The sequence below is a fragment of the Sapajus apella genome, unplaced genomic scaffold (assembly GCF_009761245.1).
Source record: "Sapajus apella isolate SASKATOON/1434 unplaced genomic scaffold, GSC_monkey_1.0 scaffold11, whole genome shotgun sequence".
Classification (NCBI taxonomy): domain Eukaryota; kingdom Metazoa; phylum Chordata; class Mammalia; order Primates; family Cebidae; genus Sapajus; species Sapajus apella.
Genome location: NW_022436951.1, coordinates 7,174,582 through 7,191,910, shown reverse-complemented (window position 1 = coordinate 7,191,910; position 17,329 = coordinate 7,174,582). Strand labels below are relative to the sequence as shown.

The 17,329-nt window shown below is 35.4% G+C and overlaps 1 protein-coding gene and 1 non-coding gene across 6 annotated transcripts in view; one reads left to right on the top strand and one right to left on the bottom strand.

The window, feature by feature from the left end:
- The window catches only part of SPEF2 (sperm flagellar 2), a 200,400-nt gene that overhangs the window by 11,955 nt on the left and 171,116 nt on the right, over positions 1 to 17,329 (top strand). For 4 of the 5 annotated variants that reach the window (XM_032278967.1, XM_032278968.1, XM_032278966.1 and 1 more), the window contains exons 2-3: positions 1,205 to 1,307; positions 14,617 to 14,869. In XM_032278967.1, coding sequence (XP_032134858.1) covers positions 1,205 to 1,307; positions 14,617 to 14,869 — 356 coding nt within the window. Of the gene's footprint in view, positions 1 to 1,204; positions 1,308 to 14,616; positions 14,870 to 17,329 lie in introns of those variants that run through there. The other variant, XM_032278970.1, reaches the window with a different exon arrangement.
- On the bottom strand, positions 5,007 to 5,067 carry LOC116552489. Its single transcript, XR_004269416.1, has one exon. It is a non-coding gene; the product is annotated as a U7 small nuclear RNA (small nuclear RNA).

The following is a 17,329-nucleotide window of genomic DNA, read 5'->3' as shown; positions in this document are numbered from 1 at the left end:
AAGCATAACTTCTACAAATCATGAAGAAATGTGATTTCTTCCCGGTCAATTAGCCACCTCATTATTAGTCAGACAGGTAAAATAGAACAATCTGGTAAGACTGAATTTATGAAACTGCAATGACATATAGCATTTTAACCAAGGTTGCCTAAAGGAACCTGATGGAAGCATGTTGAAGATTTATGGAGGTTTTTGAAGTAATTAGAGAGATAATGACTTTGGCCTATGATAATATATATTCATTTTATATACAATCTTTAAATACCATGTAACTCTGTATGTTTTACCTTATAAGAAAAATACAAGTGACTCAAAACTAAGAACATTTTTAAAGAAAGCAAATTTTATTGAACACTTAAAAAAATTTTTTTCTGCACTTATCATTATGTACCTACTATGTGGCAGGCATGGTATCCAGCAATTCTCAAACACTACTAATAGCAAGAGAGAACTATTAATATTAAATAGCTCTTTGAGATAAGATATAGATGTGATTATCTCTGTTCTAGACGTGAGGCGGAAACTCAGGAAGATGAAGCAGGTTGCCCAACGTCACACGGCTCGTGAGGGGCAGAGCCAAGATTCCAACACAGATGTCCCTGGCCCCAAAGCCAGCTTTCCTCTGGGTTGTTTCTCCATAATTGCATGGGACGATAACTGAACCACAGTGTCCCCCTCTGAACCATGAAGGAGAAGTTTGATTATGTTCAGGAGGTTTTATTTAAGAAGGTGCAAGTGGTTTAGTAAAATTTCCATTGTTTTACAGGTTAAAATGAAGTCTGTGTTTAAAAGAAGTTAGCTTGCATCTCAGTCAAAATATGCTATCATCATAGATTGTATGGTAATGAAAGTATTAGAGTATAATTTTATAAAATATTTTGAAGGCTAGTTGTTAGATCTAATGTTATTTATAAATTTTCTTGGTAGCATTTTTAAAAATTTTTATCAGTTGTCTTTCTTTTCCTTCAAAATTGTATATTTCATCAATTATTGATTTATATTTATTTGAGGATCTTTATAAAATACCTACTGTTAAACATCAGCATTTTCCTTTGGTTATTAAAAGATGTTTCTAGAAATATATTCGTGGCATTTGAGTTCAAGTTAAGTTGTGTAGTCTTTAGTATATGTATATATAATGAGATTATCAGCTCTATGCACAACATTGCAGTCACGTTTTTTATCTCATTGTTTCGAAACTCAGGTCCCAAGTCATTTGCAAAGGCATTTTCCAGTGGCTATCTAATTGGAGAAGTTCTACACAAGTTTGAACTTCAGGATGATTTTTCAGAATTTTTGGAAAGCAGGTTAGTGAGATTGTTCCTTACTTTTTGTTGTTGTTGTTGTTTGTTTGGAGACAAGGTCTTGTTCTGTTACCCAGACGGGAGTACAGTAGCGTGATCATAACTCACTGCAACTCAAACTCCTGGAATCAAGCAATCCTCCTGCCTCGGCTTCCCACGTAGCTGGGACTACAGGTGCATGCCACCATGCCTGGCTAATTTTTGTATTTTTGTTGAAAACAGGATTTTGCCATATTGCCAGGCTGGTCTTGAACTCCTGGGCTCAAGTGATCCTCCTGCCTCAGCCTTCCAAAGTGTTAGGATTAAATGTGTGCCACCACACCTAGCCTACTTTTTAAAGAAAAGTTAATTTCTTTGGCATTTGGAAAGTCTAAAGTTAACTTCAACGAATCATTAATCATAAAATCCCTTCCAAACCTCAAACACCCAAGCAGACCATTGATATGGAAATTGTTCCTCCTGGCACATATATTTTTTATTGTCTCAAGAGTACAAAGAAGAGAATGTTAAATTGTTGCAGCAAGACCTCATCTCTAAATGGGACTCATTTTACACTTATATAGTGCCTTGAGTGAATAATTAGTATTATTATTTGTGTTTTAAAAATGTAAAATAGAACTTACCTACTAATACCAAATTCATAATAGTTTTTTTAGTGACTATATTGAAATATAATTCATGTATCTGAATTCACCATTTTAAAAGTAGACAATTCAGTGGTGTTTAGTATATTTACATATTTAGTATCTTCACAACCATCACCACTATCTAAACACCCAGCCTCTGGCACCCACTAATCTACTTTCTGTCTTTACGAATTTGCCTATTCTGCACATTTTATATCAATGGAATCACATGATTTGTGACTGGCTTCTTCCACTTAGGATAATGTTTTCAAGGTTCACCCATATTAGCAAGTATCAGTATTTCTTCCTTTCTATTTATTTTCTGAATAATTTTGATTATATGGCTATACCATGCCACACTTTGTTTATCTATTTATCATTTGGTGGATACAATCCTCCCTTGGTATTCTTGGGGTATTGGTTCTTGGATCCTCCACAGATATCAAAACCCAATAGGACAGTCATTAAACTTTCAAGTTCCAAAATCATCTCCTTTGACTCCATGTCTCATATCCAGGGCATGAGCTCCCAGGGCCTTGGGCAGCTCCACCCCTGTGGCTTTGCAGGGTACAGCCCCCACCTGGCTGCATTCACAGGCTGGTGTTGAGTGTGTATGGCTTTTCCAACTGCATAGTGCAAGCTGTTGGTTGATCTACAATTCTGGGTTCTGGAGGACAGCTGTCCTCTTCCCATAGCTCCACTAGGTAGTATCCCACTGGAGACTCTTTGTCAGGGCTCTGACCCGACATTTTCCTTCTGCACTGCCCTAGCAGAGGTTCTCCGTGAGGGCTCCATGCCTGCAGCAAACTTCTTGAATGATTTGCTGCTTAGAAATTTCTTCTGCCAGATACCCTAAATCATTCTCTCAGGTTCAAAGTTCCACAGATTTGGCAGGGGCAAAATGCCGCCAGTCTCTTTGCTAAAGCATAGCAAAATCACCTTTATTCCAGTTCCCAATGAGTTCTTCTTCTCCTTCTGGCTATTAGAATATATAAGTAACACATATAACTCAATAATAAAAGGACAGCCCAATTTAACAATAGGCAAAGGATCTGAATAGACATTTCACCAAAGAAGCTAACACACTAATAAGGAGATGAATAGATGCTCAACATCATTAGTGTATTATTCGATTTTCACGCTGCTGATAAAAACATACTCAAGGCTGGGAAATTTACAAAAGAAAGAGGTTTATTGGACTTACAATTCCACATGGCTGGGGAGGCCTCACAATCATGATGGAAGGCAAGGAGGAGCAAGCCACATCTTACATGGATAGCAGCAGGCAAAGAGAGAGCTTGTGCAGAGAAGCTCTTGTTTTTAAAACCATCAGATCCTTAGAGACCCATTCACTATCATGAGAAGAGCATGTGAAAGACCCATCCCCATGATTCAGTCATTTCCATTGGGTTCCTCCCACAACATATGGGCAATATAGGAGTTACAAAATGAGATTTAGGTGGGGACACAGAGCCAAACCATATCAATTAGTGGTTGGGAAGATGCAAATCAAGATCACGAGATACCACTTCACACCCACTAGGATGGCTATAAACAGAAAGATAGACAATAACAAGTGATGATAAGGACATGGAAAAATCAAAACCCTCATACAATGTTAGTGTGAATTTAACTAATTCAGGCACTTAAACAAAACTGTTTAGGTTTGCCTGAAAATGTAAACATTGACTGCAAAACCCAACAATTCCACTTCTAGATATATACCCAAGAGAAATGAAAACCTATCCATGTGATAACACAATGTTCGTAGCAGATTATTTATAATAGCCAAAAAGTAGAAACAACCCAAATACAGCTGGCCCTCTGTGTCCATGATTTCCACATCCATTGATTCAACCAATTGCAATTTAAAAATATTTGGGGAAAAAATTTCACAGAGTTCCAAAGATCAAAACTTGTATTTGTCACAAACTGAGTACTACATTGAATCCACAAGAATGAAGTAACATGCAGCTTTGTATTAGGAATTAAATAAGTAATCTAGAGATGATTGAAAATATACAGAAGGGTGTATGTAGATTATGTGCAAATACTATACTATCTTATGTGAAACCACTTTAGCCTGGACTTCATTGTCCATATCACTGTCAGCATTTTGGTCAAAGCCATTCAACAACTCTAGGAAGTTCCAAACTTTTCCACATTTTCCTGTTTTCTTCTGAGCCCTCCAAACTCTTCCAATCTTTGCCTGTTACCCAGTTCCAAAGTTACTTCCACATTTTTGGGTACCTTTGTAGCAGTACCCCACTCTCTGCAGTACCAATTTACTGTATTAGTCTATTTTCACACTGCTATAAATATATACCTGAGACTGGGTAATTTATAAAGGAAAGAGGTTTAATTGGCTTATACTTTCACATGGCTAGGGAGGCCTCAGAAAACTTACAATCATGGCAGAAGGGGAAACAAACACATCCTTCTTCACAAGGCAGCAGGAGAGAGAAGAGTGAGTAGCAAAGTGGGAAGGGCCTCTCATAAAATCATCAGATCTCATGAGATCTCACTCAACTCTCATGAGAACAGCATAGGGGAAACTGCCTCCAAGATCCAGTCACCTCCCACCAGGTATCTTCTTGGATATGTTGGAATTACAGGGATTACAGTTCAAGATGAGATTTGGGTGGGAACACAAAGCTTAACCATAGCAGCTACCTTATTATTTCTGTTCTTAGTGTCACTTCTGGCCTTCTGCTTATTTTGGGTGTAGTTTTCTTTTTCTGGTTTCTTGTTATACATGATTAACTTTTTCATTTGAGATTTTCTTTTTTAATATTTGGATTGATAGCTATAAATTTCCCTCTAAGCACTGATTTAGCTGCATCACATAGGTTTTAGTATGTCATTTTGCATCTTTATTTATCTAAAATAATATTTTAATTTCTCTTGTGATTTCTTCTTTGATTCACTGTTACTTAGGAGTATGTTATTTAATTTCCATGTACTTCTGAATTCTCCAAATTTGCTATATTATTTATTTCTAAGTTAATTACATTGTCACTGGACAACACAGTTATTTCAATCTCTTTAAACTTAATGAAAATTTTTTTTGTGTGTGGGAGGTTTTCTGGCAAAAGCTATAAAACCTGCTAGACAAATTCTAAAAGAGCGTAACGTTTATTGAAGCTGTTTTTAAAGATGGTCTAATGCATGTTCTCTTTTTGAAAATGTTTTATATGTACTTAAATGTACATATTCTATTGTTGTTCAATAGATTGTTTATAGATATATGTATAGATATCTGTTTATAGTGTAATCTAGGTCTTCCATTTCCTTACTGATCTTGTGCCTAGTTGCTGTATCCATTATTGAAAGTTGGAACCAAAGTCTCAAACTATTCTTTTTGAATTGTCTATTTCTCCCTCTAATTCTTTCCATTTTCTCTCCATGTATTTTGTGGCTCCATTGTTAGATACATGTATGTTTATAATTGTTATGTCTTCTTGAGGGATTGACCTTTTTAACAATATAAAATATTCTTATTATCAAATAATACTTTTTTTTCTTAAAGTCAATTTTGCCTGATAGTATAGTCACTCCAGTCCTTTTTTGGTTATTATTTTCCTGATATATGTTTTTCCATCCTTTTACTCTCAACAAATTTGTGTCTTTGAATCTAAACTGTATTTTCTTGTAGAAAGCATGTAATTGGATTATACATCCATTCTTCTAGTTCCCTCTTTGTAATTGTAGTTATTTAATCCATTTATTAATTAGGGAGCAGGATTTAAATGTGTGATTTTGATATTTGTTTTCTATATGCTTTATGGTTTTTTTTTACTCCTCTGGTACTGCCTTCTTTTGTGTTAGATATTTTCTAATACGATTTTAATTCCCTTATTGTTTCTTTTACTATATTTTTGAGTCATTTTCTTAGTAGTTTTCATGAAGATTAAAATTAACACTTTAAATCAAACTATTCAGATGAATACTACTTTAATTTCAGTAGTATAGAAAAAAATTTGCTCCAGTGTATCTCAATTGTCTCCTCCTTTTTTGTGCTATTTTTATCATATAAATTACATCTTAAGTACATCAAGTTAGTTGTATAATTATTGCTGTATGCATTTAACTTTTAAATCAGATAAGAAGAAAATAGTTATAAACAAAAATATGTTTAAACTATTTTTATGTTACTCTTTGTAGTTACTTCTACTGATGTGCTTTAAAATTTATTCATGTGATTTGAGTTACTGAATATTGTCCTTTCATTTAGGCCTTAAGGATTCTCTTTAGTATTTCTTATAGGGCAGATATGTTGACAGTGAGTGATCTTAGTTTTTGCTTATCCTTCAGTGTTGATACATATTTTTACCAGACATAGAAGACTTGATTTACAGTTTTTCTTTTTCAGCACTGTGACCATGTCATCTGACTGTCTCCTGGCCCTCCTAATTTCTGATGAGAAGTCAGTTGCTCATTTTATAAAGAAGCTCTTGTGTTTGATAACTTGTTTTTCTCTTGATGCTTTTAAGATTATCTCTGTCTTTGTCTTTCAAGAGTTTTAAAATCCTAGAATTTTTCAGAAGTGGTTAAAATACTAAATTATATCACACTGGAAGAAGTTAAAGATGTGTGTTTTTATCTTTAGAGGAACCACAAAAAAATAGTAAAGGTGACAACTTCATAAGTGAGGGAAATGAAAGGATAATTTATAAAGTGACTAATCAATAAAAGGCAAGAAAGCTGAGGTAAGATAAACAGAAAACAAATAGTAATTCAGTTAATATAATGCTGAATATAAATGAACTAGATATTACATACACACACACACACACACACACACACACACACACACACTCTAACGGGTACCTTACCCATCAACATTTGGATGCAGCTTAAATATGTGTATTTTAAAAAAGTAATAGATAAGTATACATCTCAAAAAATGTTTTAAATAAAAAATCAAACTCTAGGAAACTCAGGAGTTGGGGGAGGAAGCAAACAAAAATAAATGCAGAATTAATATAGAAGACAAACATACATACCAAAGAAACAGACAACAAATATAAAAGTTGTTTCTTTGAAAAGATAATAAAATTGATAGCCTCCAAACAGAAGTGATTAGTGAAGAGAGAGAAAAAGAGCGCGCAGACCATCAATTTTAGTAATGAACAAGAGAATACCACTACGGTTCCTAAAGACATTAACAAGATAATAAGATGATAGTATCAAAAAATTTTAAAAAAACAAGCACAAGGAAAATTTGGGAGGCATTAGATATGTCTATTACCTCTATTGTGGGGATGATATCATGGGTATTTGCATTACATCCAAACTCATCAAATTGTACATGTTAAATATGTATACTTCTTTGTATAACAATTATACTGCAATAAAGCTGTTTTTAAAAAAAAAAAAAAAGAGTTTGACTATAATACATCCAGGTGTAGATATCTTTGTGAATAATACTGTAGTTCATTGAGATTCTTGGATGTGTGGATCCATATCTTTCATTACATTTGTGAAGTTTTGGCCACTATTTCTCCAAAGATTCTTTTTGTCCCCATTCTTTCTCTCTCCCATATCATTCTCCAGTTACGTGTATATTGGTATGCTTGGTGATGTCCTGTAGGTCTCTGAGGCTTTGTTAATTATTAAACTTTTTATTATAGTGCAGTTTTAGATTTACAGAATAATTATCAACATAATACACAGATTTCCTATATTGTCCATATCTAGTCGTACCTATTGCTAGCATCTTACATTGGTGTGGTACATTTATTACAATTAATGAGCCAATATTTGCATATTATTGTCAAATAAAATCTATATGCCATTTAGGATTTTTTAAAATTTTTTACCTAATGTCTTTTTTGTTCCAGAATCCTATCCAGCATATCATATTATGTTTAATAATTATATCTCTTTAGGTTCTTCTTGAATGTGATATTTATTCAGATAGACTTTTCTTTTATTGGATCATCTTGGCAGTTTTGAAGAATACTAGTGATGCGATTGTCACTCAGTTGGAATTTCTCTGATGTTTTTCTCATGATTAGAGTGGACTTATATGTTTTGAGATTCTGGTCATTTTTCTTCAAGCTTTTTCTTTTTTCCCTCCCTTGAATAGTTTTAGTTGTTAACTAAAACTCTGTTAACTCTAATTTGCTGTTGAACTCCTACTGTGAATGATTTTATTTCAGTTGTACATTTCAACTTCAGAATTTCACTTTGTTTCTATTTTTATAATTTCAGTTTCTTTATTGATATTCTCTTTTGTTGAAACAATATTCTCATACTTTCTTTTAAGTTTAACTGTTTTCCCATTTACCCTGAGAACACTAGCTGGCAGTGCTTGCAGCTGCAGCATTTACCCTGAGATAACTTTGCCATGAAATATCTTGCTTTTATTATTGTTTTTGCATTGCTCTAGTATATAGACTTTGGAAACAAAAGATGTCATTCTATTTACAGGATTGTGCTTTTAGTAGTGGTGTTTCAATTTACAAAATGTAGTAATTCTCAATCACCAAAAATGTCAAATTCTAGAAAACATAGCATTCCTATGCATAATGTTAATGTGTTCTCCAAGAGTTGTTGGCTGAAGATTTATTTGACGAATTTAATTTTTCCAAAATACACGATTCTGATGATTGAGATGATCCTGGTGTTTGTTCTGTTTAGAAATAACTCCAAGAACAGTTTTTATATTTTATTTTTACATTGAAAATTAGTCAGACTTACTTCAGCCTCAAAGATTATATTTATGTAAAATTAAATGAGCACTGGCAGTAAGCTGCACTTTTTTTTTTGTCTAAGCAGGAAAATAATTTATATACATGGTTTCTTTTCCTTTCTTGAACATATTTATAATAGGCCATTGAAGGTCTTTGTCCAAGACTTCCCCACAGAGTTTCTATTCACGTTTTTTCCTTATGTATAGGTCATAGCTTCCTGTTTGTGTGTCTCATATTTTTGAAAACTGGACATTTAAAATAATATAAAGTATCAATTCAGACTATTACAAATTCTCAGGGTTTGCTGTTGCTGCTGCTGCTTCTGCTTTTTGTTTCGTTTTGTTTTGTTTTTGTTTAGTGACTCTCCTGGACTAATTCTGTAAAGTCTGTATTCCATCTTGCGTACTGCAACTAAAATCTCTAGTTGATTAGCTTAGTGGTCAGCAACTGAATAGAGATATCTTTCAATATCTTGAACCAATACATTTTCCATTGCTGAGAAACTCTGTGAGTGGATTGCAGCATGTTTTCAGTGCTCTGGAAGTTTACAATTTTCCCTTAGGCTTTACTTCCTGCTTGTGCAACGTTTCAAAGTCAGCCAAAGGTGAGAGATTTGTACCTCTTCATGTCTTTCCTAGGCATCCATACATTCCTACACATCATATGGCCTCAGAGTCCCTAATAGACATCTCATTCATAGGTCTTCCTTTTTTAGTTTTTGGCCAGGCTCTTCTTTGCTCCACCTGGTTTTACTGTCTCGGGTAACTTTGATTATAAATAATTGCTATAATTGTTTTTTACCAACACCCTTGAGATAGGACTTTTTTCAGTAAGCAAGCTCTATCAGGTCAAATAATGACAAGGCCTGAAAATGGGGATTTTCAAAATGCTACTGGTTAGTTAAATAGCAACACTCTGGGCTGGGTGTGACAGCTCACACCTACAATCCCAACACTTTAGGAGGCTGAGGTGGCTGGATGCCCTGAGATCAGGAGTTTGAGACCAGCCTGGCCAATATGGTGAAACCCCATCTCTGCTAAAAATACAAAAAATTATCTGGCTGTGGTGGAAGGCGATGTAATCTCAGCTACTTGGGAGGCTGAGGCAGGAGAGTAGCTTGAACCTGGCAGGTGAAGGTTGCAGTGAACCAAGATTGCGCCATTGCACTCCAGCCTGGGTGACAGAGCAACACTCTGTCTTAAAAAAAAAAAAAAAAAAAAAAAAGCAACGCTCTGAAGATAGGTCTTTTGAAGGTGCTTCAAATCTATCTGCTTTGATAACTGCCAAACTGGTGGTTTTTATAGCTGCCATGGTTGTAAGTCTGCTGCTGGTTTTCACAGCCACTATGGAGCTAGGGAGAGGGATGTGGAAATGGAGCAAGCTAAAGTGACAAAAAGCTCTCTGTTGTTACCACTATTCAGCAGCTCTTCTTAAATAAATGCTCCTTGAGTTATTGGAAACCTTTAGCTAATTTCTAGAGTTATGAAAAAGTTGATTTTTACAATTTTCATCAACGTTATTGTTGCCTTTAAAGACAAACAGATTTTTGGAGGTTCTTACTCTACCATTTATGAAGATCTACTTCAAATTCATAATATTTTAACCTGATACTTCCTGCTCAGGTATTTCTTGGTTTTGTTTGCCTGTAATGATAGGCCTTTGTGAAGCTGCACCTATGTTATAAGACTTCTGGGCAAAAGCATCTCTGATATTTCCACACTAGAGGTGAATTATTCTTTCATAAAACAGATTATGCTAATTTTACATACAGTAACTGTATGATACAAAAGAAGCCATAGATTAAAACTATACTGTCATGCCAAATAAACCCCTTTTTGCTAATCTCATCCAATTTCTTGAGCTTCTAGTATACAGGGTAACATTCTAACCCATACCTACATCTCATATGCATCTCTTCCTCAAGGACATGGCATATAAATTCATTGCTAGCCCCAGCCGCCCCCTCTGCCTGCCCTCTCAGCCCTTCGCTCACTCTGTTCCTAGCTTTGCTGCTAAGAGGCTGGATTAGGCTCCAAGGTATAAAAATGCCAGGGTAAGTAGGCCAGTGTCCATGCCCTCCTCCTCTTTTTTGTGCTTTCTCAGGAGTTCTTATACGTACAGATTGATGGGTTATAACTTGCACGTAACCAGATTTCCAATCCTTTTGTTGTTGTTGCTGCTGTTTATCCTTTATCAAAGTTAGAGATTCAACTTAAACATTTAATTTTTATAACACTGATCACTTTTTTGTGAATTTCTTTATCTGTGTTTCTTTCACATTGCGCAAAACATGATGAAGTTAGGGGTATTAGGTTATTTTTCTTTGTATCTCTAGGGCTTAACATAGGCCTGGTGCATATTTAGCTTTCAGCAAATGTATTTTAACTTACTGCATTTCCTAGTAAATTCTACAGAGAGAGACCTTGTTTAGACTTCCCAACACGAAACTAAAACTCTACACTCACATCTGTAGTTGTGATATCCCCATCAGCTTAAGAAACTCGAGTGTTCCAGTCTCTGTCATTCTAAAGGTCATGGCTTACAAGGTGCTTCTCAGTGTGACACTCATTCACCTTTCCAGCTATATTTCCCATCAACCTAGAATCCTAACCTAAGCTTCTCTGGTCCACACACATCATATGTTTTTGTTATGCCTCGTACCTTTGAAAATTAATGTTATTTTTTCACTTCTACCATAAGAAACTTGTATTTATTCTGAAGGGCCGGGTAAAATTTTTCTCCTTCTCTAAACTCTGCTTTTACTTTCTTGGTAGATTTGGTTTCCCTTTTCTCTTTGTTTTAATAATACTTTGGACATCCGTTTCCTTATTACATTATCTTTATCAAGTTGTAATTATTTATTTATCTATCAGTTCTAATAAGAACTCACCTGCCAAATGAAGGTGCCCAAGCAATGTTTGATGAATGAGAAATGAATGTTTACTCCTCAACTAGATTGCAAATATCCTGAAAGTTGCAGAGTGTGTTTATTCTTTGTGCTCTAAGCATTGTCCTGGCCCATAATATTATGAGCAGGCTCATAATATTGTTTTCAATGAATAAATGAGTGATGTCAGAGAGTATATCTACTAAACCATGGAAAAGTTCAAGGACTATCCTGACCAGATCACAGATGCAGTGTTTCACGTATACCGAAGTGGCTCTTGTTGGCAGGACCACAGAGGGCCTATGTGTGAAATGGAAAAAGGGTCCCCATCTAGCTGGAAACAGTTGTAAAAATGCAGGCCTTGGTGAACAGAGAAGCGTTTGTACAAGGAAAAAGGAGCCCTATTTTGGAAGAAGCAGTCTCATGCCAGGGACAGGGCTTAGCAATCTCAGCAGAGGGTGGATTTCACACTCTTGCTCCACCTTTGGACACGTGTGTGTCCTGTGTGACAGCGCTGCTTGTCATATACTACAAAGGACTAACTTTCTCTCTCACCAAGAGTCATTCCATTCCTTAATGTGGGAAGAGGGTCCTACTTCTATTGAGAACGAAATATCATCCATCTTCAATTCTTGGAACAACCCATTTTTTCCCCAGGGCACATGATCTTTTAAATAAGACAAGGATAAGTCAATCTCATATGACCTTTGTAATGGTATATTTGATGAGGAAAATAATCCCTTTTTTGTCATAGCCTAATTTTTAGACAACTTGTGCCAGGGCTCATCATTTGGGGATCTTATCTAACACTTTTATTTTTTTGGTTTAAAATGTAAACTGGAAATATATTTTGTAAGTAACTCAGAGTTACTCATCTTGGAAATGATTTAATTCTAGGAATAACTCATCTAACTCTGAAAGAATACCCCGATTTGAATATTTTTATTACTTCACAAATGTGAAAATTGAGAGGATTTGTCTTTTTTTTTAATTTTTAAATTTTTATTTATTTATTTATTTTGAGACGGAGTCTCACTCTTTGCCAGGCTGGAGTGCAGTGGCATGATCTTGGCTTACTGCAACCTTCACCTCCCAGGTTCAAGCCATTCTCCTGCCTCAGCCTCCCAAGTAGCTGGGACTACAGGCACACACCACCACACCCAGCTAATTTTTGTAAATTTAGTAGAGATGGGATTTCACCATGTTGGCCAGGATGGTCTTCATCTCTTGACCTCGTGATCTGCCTACCTCAGCTTCCCAACATGTTGGGATTACAGGTGTGAGCCACTGCGCCTGGCCAGATTCATCTTTTTAAAAGTAAACAGTCAAGACAATTTCTGGGAGGACAGCAACTACTTACCTTGTAAGAAGATGTATTCCCTCACCAGATGGCAAGAAGGGAAGGAGATAGGTAGCCTCCTGGAAAGTAAGGACTGCTAGTAGAGAGGGAAAAGGCTTTTTCTAACATACATTTCTTATTCCTTCAGAAGTTATCATTTACTTCATATGCTCTGTCTCCAGGACAAAGATGTCCCAGTGGTTTTTCTGTGTTCAAATAAACAACTGTTGATTATCCTGTCATTCCAGTTCTACCCATGTTTTAACAAGATTCGGCTTCCACCAATTGACACACAAGTTATGTTCCCCAAATTTTGATTGATTAGAAATAAACTTCCAGAAAGAAGTATTGTTATACCTGCATACTTTGGCGAGTTCATAAACGACATTTAAACCCTAGTAGATAACTGAACTATAACATTAACAGGCTTATCAACTGCATTCTGGGAGGCACATGATACAAGTAAGAGAAAGAGAAAACTCTTCCCTCTTTTTCTTGAACGCAGAGCTAAGCATTGACAAAATTTGGAAATAGGTAATGTTTGCTTTTGGACTCTCCCTCCTGAATTAGCATGACCTTAAAATCTGTAGCCCAAGGTTATAACCCAGACCAAAGCTCTGACAGATGGCTCTCAGTTCATGTCTTTCCAATTATGTGTAGTGAGCAAAGCACACAGGACTCCTAGGATGAGAAGGGCATGAAAGGATGACTGTGATGGAAGATCAGAAGGGGTGGTAGATGCCTGCCCAGAGAATGGAAGCACATGTTGTTGATTTGACTATCTTCTTTCACAATCATACTCTTCAAAACATGGTCTGCTTTACCTGAGTCATTTTAGGCAAATGTTGTATCTCCAACTGTATGGTGATTTGTGGAGAAACAAAATGCAAAATTGGACCTGAGAAGACCTTCAAAAAAGTATCTTTAGTCTCATGCTGAAAAGGTTTTCCTGTAGCATGCATTATCTCTTTGTCTCCTCCAAGGACTGTTTCTCTTTTACTAATTTAAAATATTTTATTTGAAGTTTGATTGATGTAGTATAATATACTAAGTATATGTCACTAAGTATTTCTGTTAAAAGAATTATCAGTACACAGAGGAAACAGGACAGTAAGTTGCACCACATGTCCACAACATGAATTCAAGGTATTACATCACTACTTTTCTTGACATTGGCCGTCTCATGGTGCTCGCTCCTCATTCATATTTAGAAATCACTCTTACATTTCCTCAGCTCCACATCCTTTTAGGGGATGAGCACTTTTAGGTTAGACTATAAGAGGTTCAAAAACATGCTAAGATGTTATATACTCTCTGTCTATATGTATAAATATATGTTTTTTTTTCCTGTAAAAAAATGTTCCATAGCTCTCAGATTTTCAAAGGTATCTGTGATTCAAAAACAAAAGACTTAGAACCACTACCTGAATGCAATCTCTTGAGAAATAGTATACTAGGAACAGTAATATCAAGTTTAGGTGTTGTGACTTCTTTATTCATTTCTGAAGAAATTCTATTGTCAATTTAGATCAGAAAAGTTTTAGTGTAGCCATTTAAGAGAAATGAATGCATACAATTCAGGTAGACATGGTCAATTAAAAATCTCAATGCATTTACATTAGAGTGGTTTTAGAGAAGAATGATACAGTTAAAAGAACACGAAATAATTCAGAATATTGGATCATGATAATACCTCTGATATTTGTTGTTTGTCTTTAATTTAATGCTAATGTCTAATTATGTAAAATATTTTACTGTCCAGGGTTTCAAGTGCCAAACTTAATAATTTTTCTCGCTTGGAGCCAACACTTCACCTTCTGGGTGTGCAGTTTGATCAGAATGTGGCCCATGGCATCATCACAGAAAAGCCTGGGGTGGCAACAAAGCTTTTATATCAATTGTACATTGCTCTTCAGAAAAAGAAGAAAAGTGGATTGACTAGATTGGAGATGCAAACCATGCAACCTCTGACAAATTTAAGACTTCAAAACATGAAAAGGGATACTTTTCAAGAGGTAGGTACATAAAAAAGCATAATAAGTATGTCACAGTGTAAAACTTGGTAAAGAGAAATGACAATAATATTGAATTCACAAAGAAGCCTCATTAGAGATATATATATATCCCTTACATATGTTACTGGCCTTACTTGGGTTTTATTTTATATTCATGTTTTGAATTTATTTACCCATTTTTGACATCTCTCTCTATCCTATCCATATTGGCAATAGCTTATCAAACTCTTTTTATAATTTCCAGTACTTTTATTGTTGTTGTTTTTGAGAGTCAGGGCCTTGCTCTTTTGCTGATGCTGGTCTCGAACTCCTGAGTCCAAGCTGTCCTCCCACACGAGCCTCTCAAGTAGCTGGGACTACAGGACTAGTACTTTTTGTGCCTGCTCCTCTCTTCCTGTGTCTACCCTATCATTTCTGCTCAGATCTTCTTATCAGCTACTGCAGCAACCTGCTAAAATGTCTCTTAATCTTCAGTCTTTCCGGAAAAGTCAATCAACTGCTAAATGAATCTTTCCTAAATTTAATTTTTATTGGATTCTTCTGCTCAGAAACCTATTTTTACTTTTTTCTAGTCCTCAGCATAGTGTTTCTTTCTTCTCCATTAATTGACAATCTGTGCTTAAACACGACTATTCCTGCTCTTCCTTCCCCCACACCCAAACTCACCCTTCTCATCTCTCCTCTTCCCCAAACTGTTCTTCTCTGTCTACTGTACAGCTCAGTACATGTGGTTTCTTCCTTTGGAACTCTAGAGTATAATTCTCACATTCTTGGTTTTACCCTCCTGATACTGATATTGTTGGCTAACGATTCATTATTTATTTGTCATATGATCTTACCAGATTTTTAGTACATCAGATTTGATAAGTATGTCTAGTACAACGCTTCAAACATTGTAAATACTCATTAAATGTGTTACTGACTAATTTATATGACTTTTTAGTTGACAATTCTCCCCAGTTCTTATGCAATTCCCTATGGTAAACAAAGTGCATTAACTTTTACAGGGCCTCTGGAATAATCTTGAGTGCCGCACTGATGCAAAACAGTAAATATAAATGGGCAGAATTATATTTTTAAATTTAATTTTTGAAGCAGCAATGACATAATAGATATGAGGGCCATCTCCGTGTTTATATTTGCCCATTCTTCATGGATATCGTTACAAGTCTGGTAGCAGAATGGACTCAGCACTCTGAGAACTAGAAATCCGATAAGGCTTAATATGAATAATTTAATATTGCATTAGGCCTCCTTCACTTGCAAGCTGGTTAACTTTGAGCCATCCTCTAAACAACTCTCAGCTTCAATATTCCCAACTATAAAAACAAGGATGCTTATTTCTTTCTGCCTCAGAGTTCAGAATTGGACATATTTGCAACTTCAAGAAGAAGTGTGGATTAACTGGAGTGGATTTTATATACAGTTTATATATAATAAACTGTAAAGCAGTCAACAGTAGCAAGTGCTATAAGAGCTGTGTAGATGAAGACAAGAGCCTATTAGCTCATTTGAAGTTGGTCACGGGTGAACTTCCAGAGTCAATAGTTCATTCACTGAACAAATATTTATTGGGCTCCTACTTTTTGTCAAGCACTTGTGCAACAAACACACAGGAAAAGCCCCAACCCTCTTAGAGCTTATGTATTAGGGAGAAAATAATGTTCTATTGGAGTGGTATGGAATACAATGAGTTAAGAAGGACATTGGAAATGAGGAAGAGGGTAGCATATATTATTCTTTCAAGAAATGTGGAGGTAAAGAAGAGAACAGTAGGAGAGAAAAGCTCAAGTGAAGTATGAGATTGCTTGTTTTATGGACCGAGAGACTGGGCAACTTATCAGTTGAAAAAAGAATCAGTGACAGGAGAGATAAAAATGGTAAAAGAACCAGATGGGAAAAGGCCCTCTGGGATGAAACGAGGAGTATGCAGTCAATGGTTTGTATGGAAGAGGTGATATCCTAGGAAAGAAGTAGAAATGTCATCTTCTTTGATACTAGATGAAAAGAGATGCAGGTAATATTAATAATGGTTGAAATTTATTGAACCTACCTAGTGACATGCCAAGCCCTGTGTTAGGTGCTTTATAAATGTTATCTCACTTAATCTTCACAACAGTCATAAAAGATAGGTACTTTTAATATTCCATTCTGCAGATGATGAAACTAAAGCCCAATGGATTAGCTAACTCGCACAATTTCATGCAGCTAGTAGGTAGTAAAGCTGAAACACAAACGTAGGAAGTTTTAATGTTTCTTCACTTTTTACTAAGGAGTGGCTAAGCAATGGGAAGAATCTGGCTTCTTATATTATCTCTTATATGTTAAAATTGGTTTAATGAAATTATTTCTGCAAAAATGTATTTCCAAGAGTATAAATACCATTTACTGAAAATTATTTATTTATTTATTCATTTATTTTATTTTTTTTTTTTTGAGACGGATTTTCGCTCTTGTTAC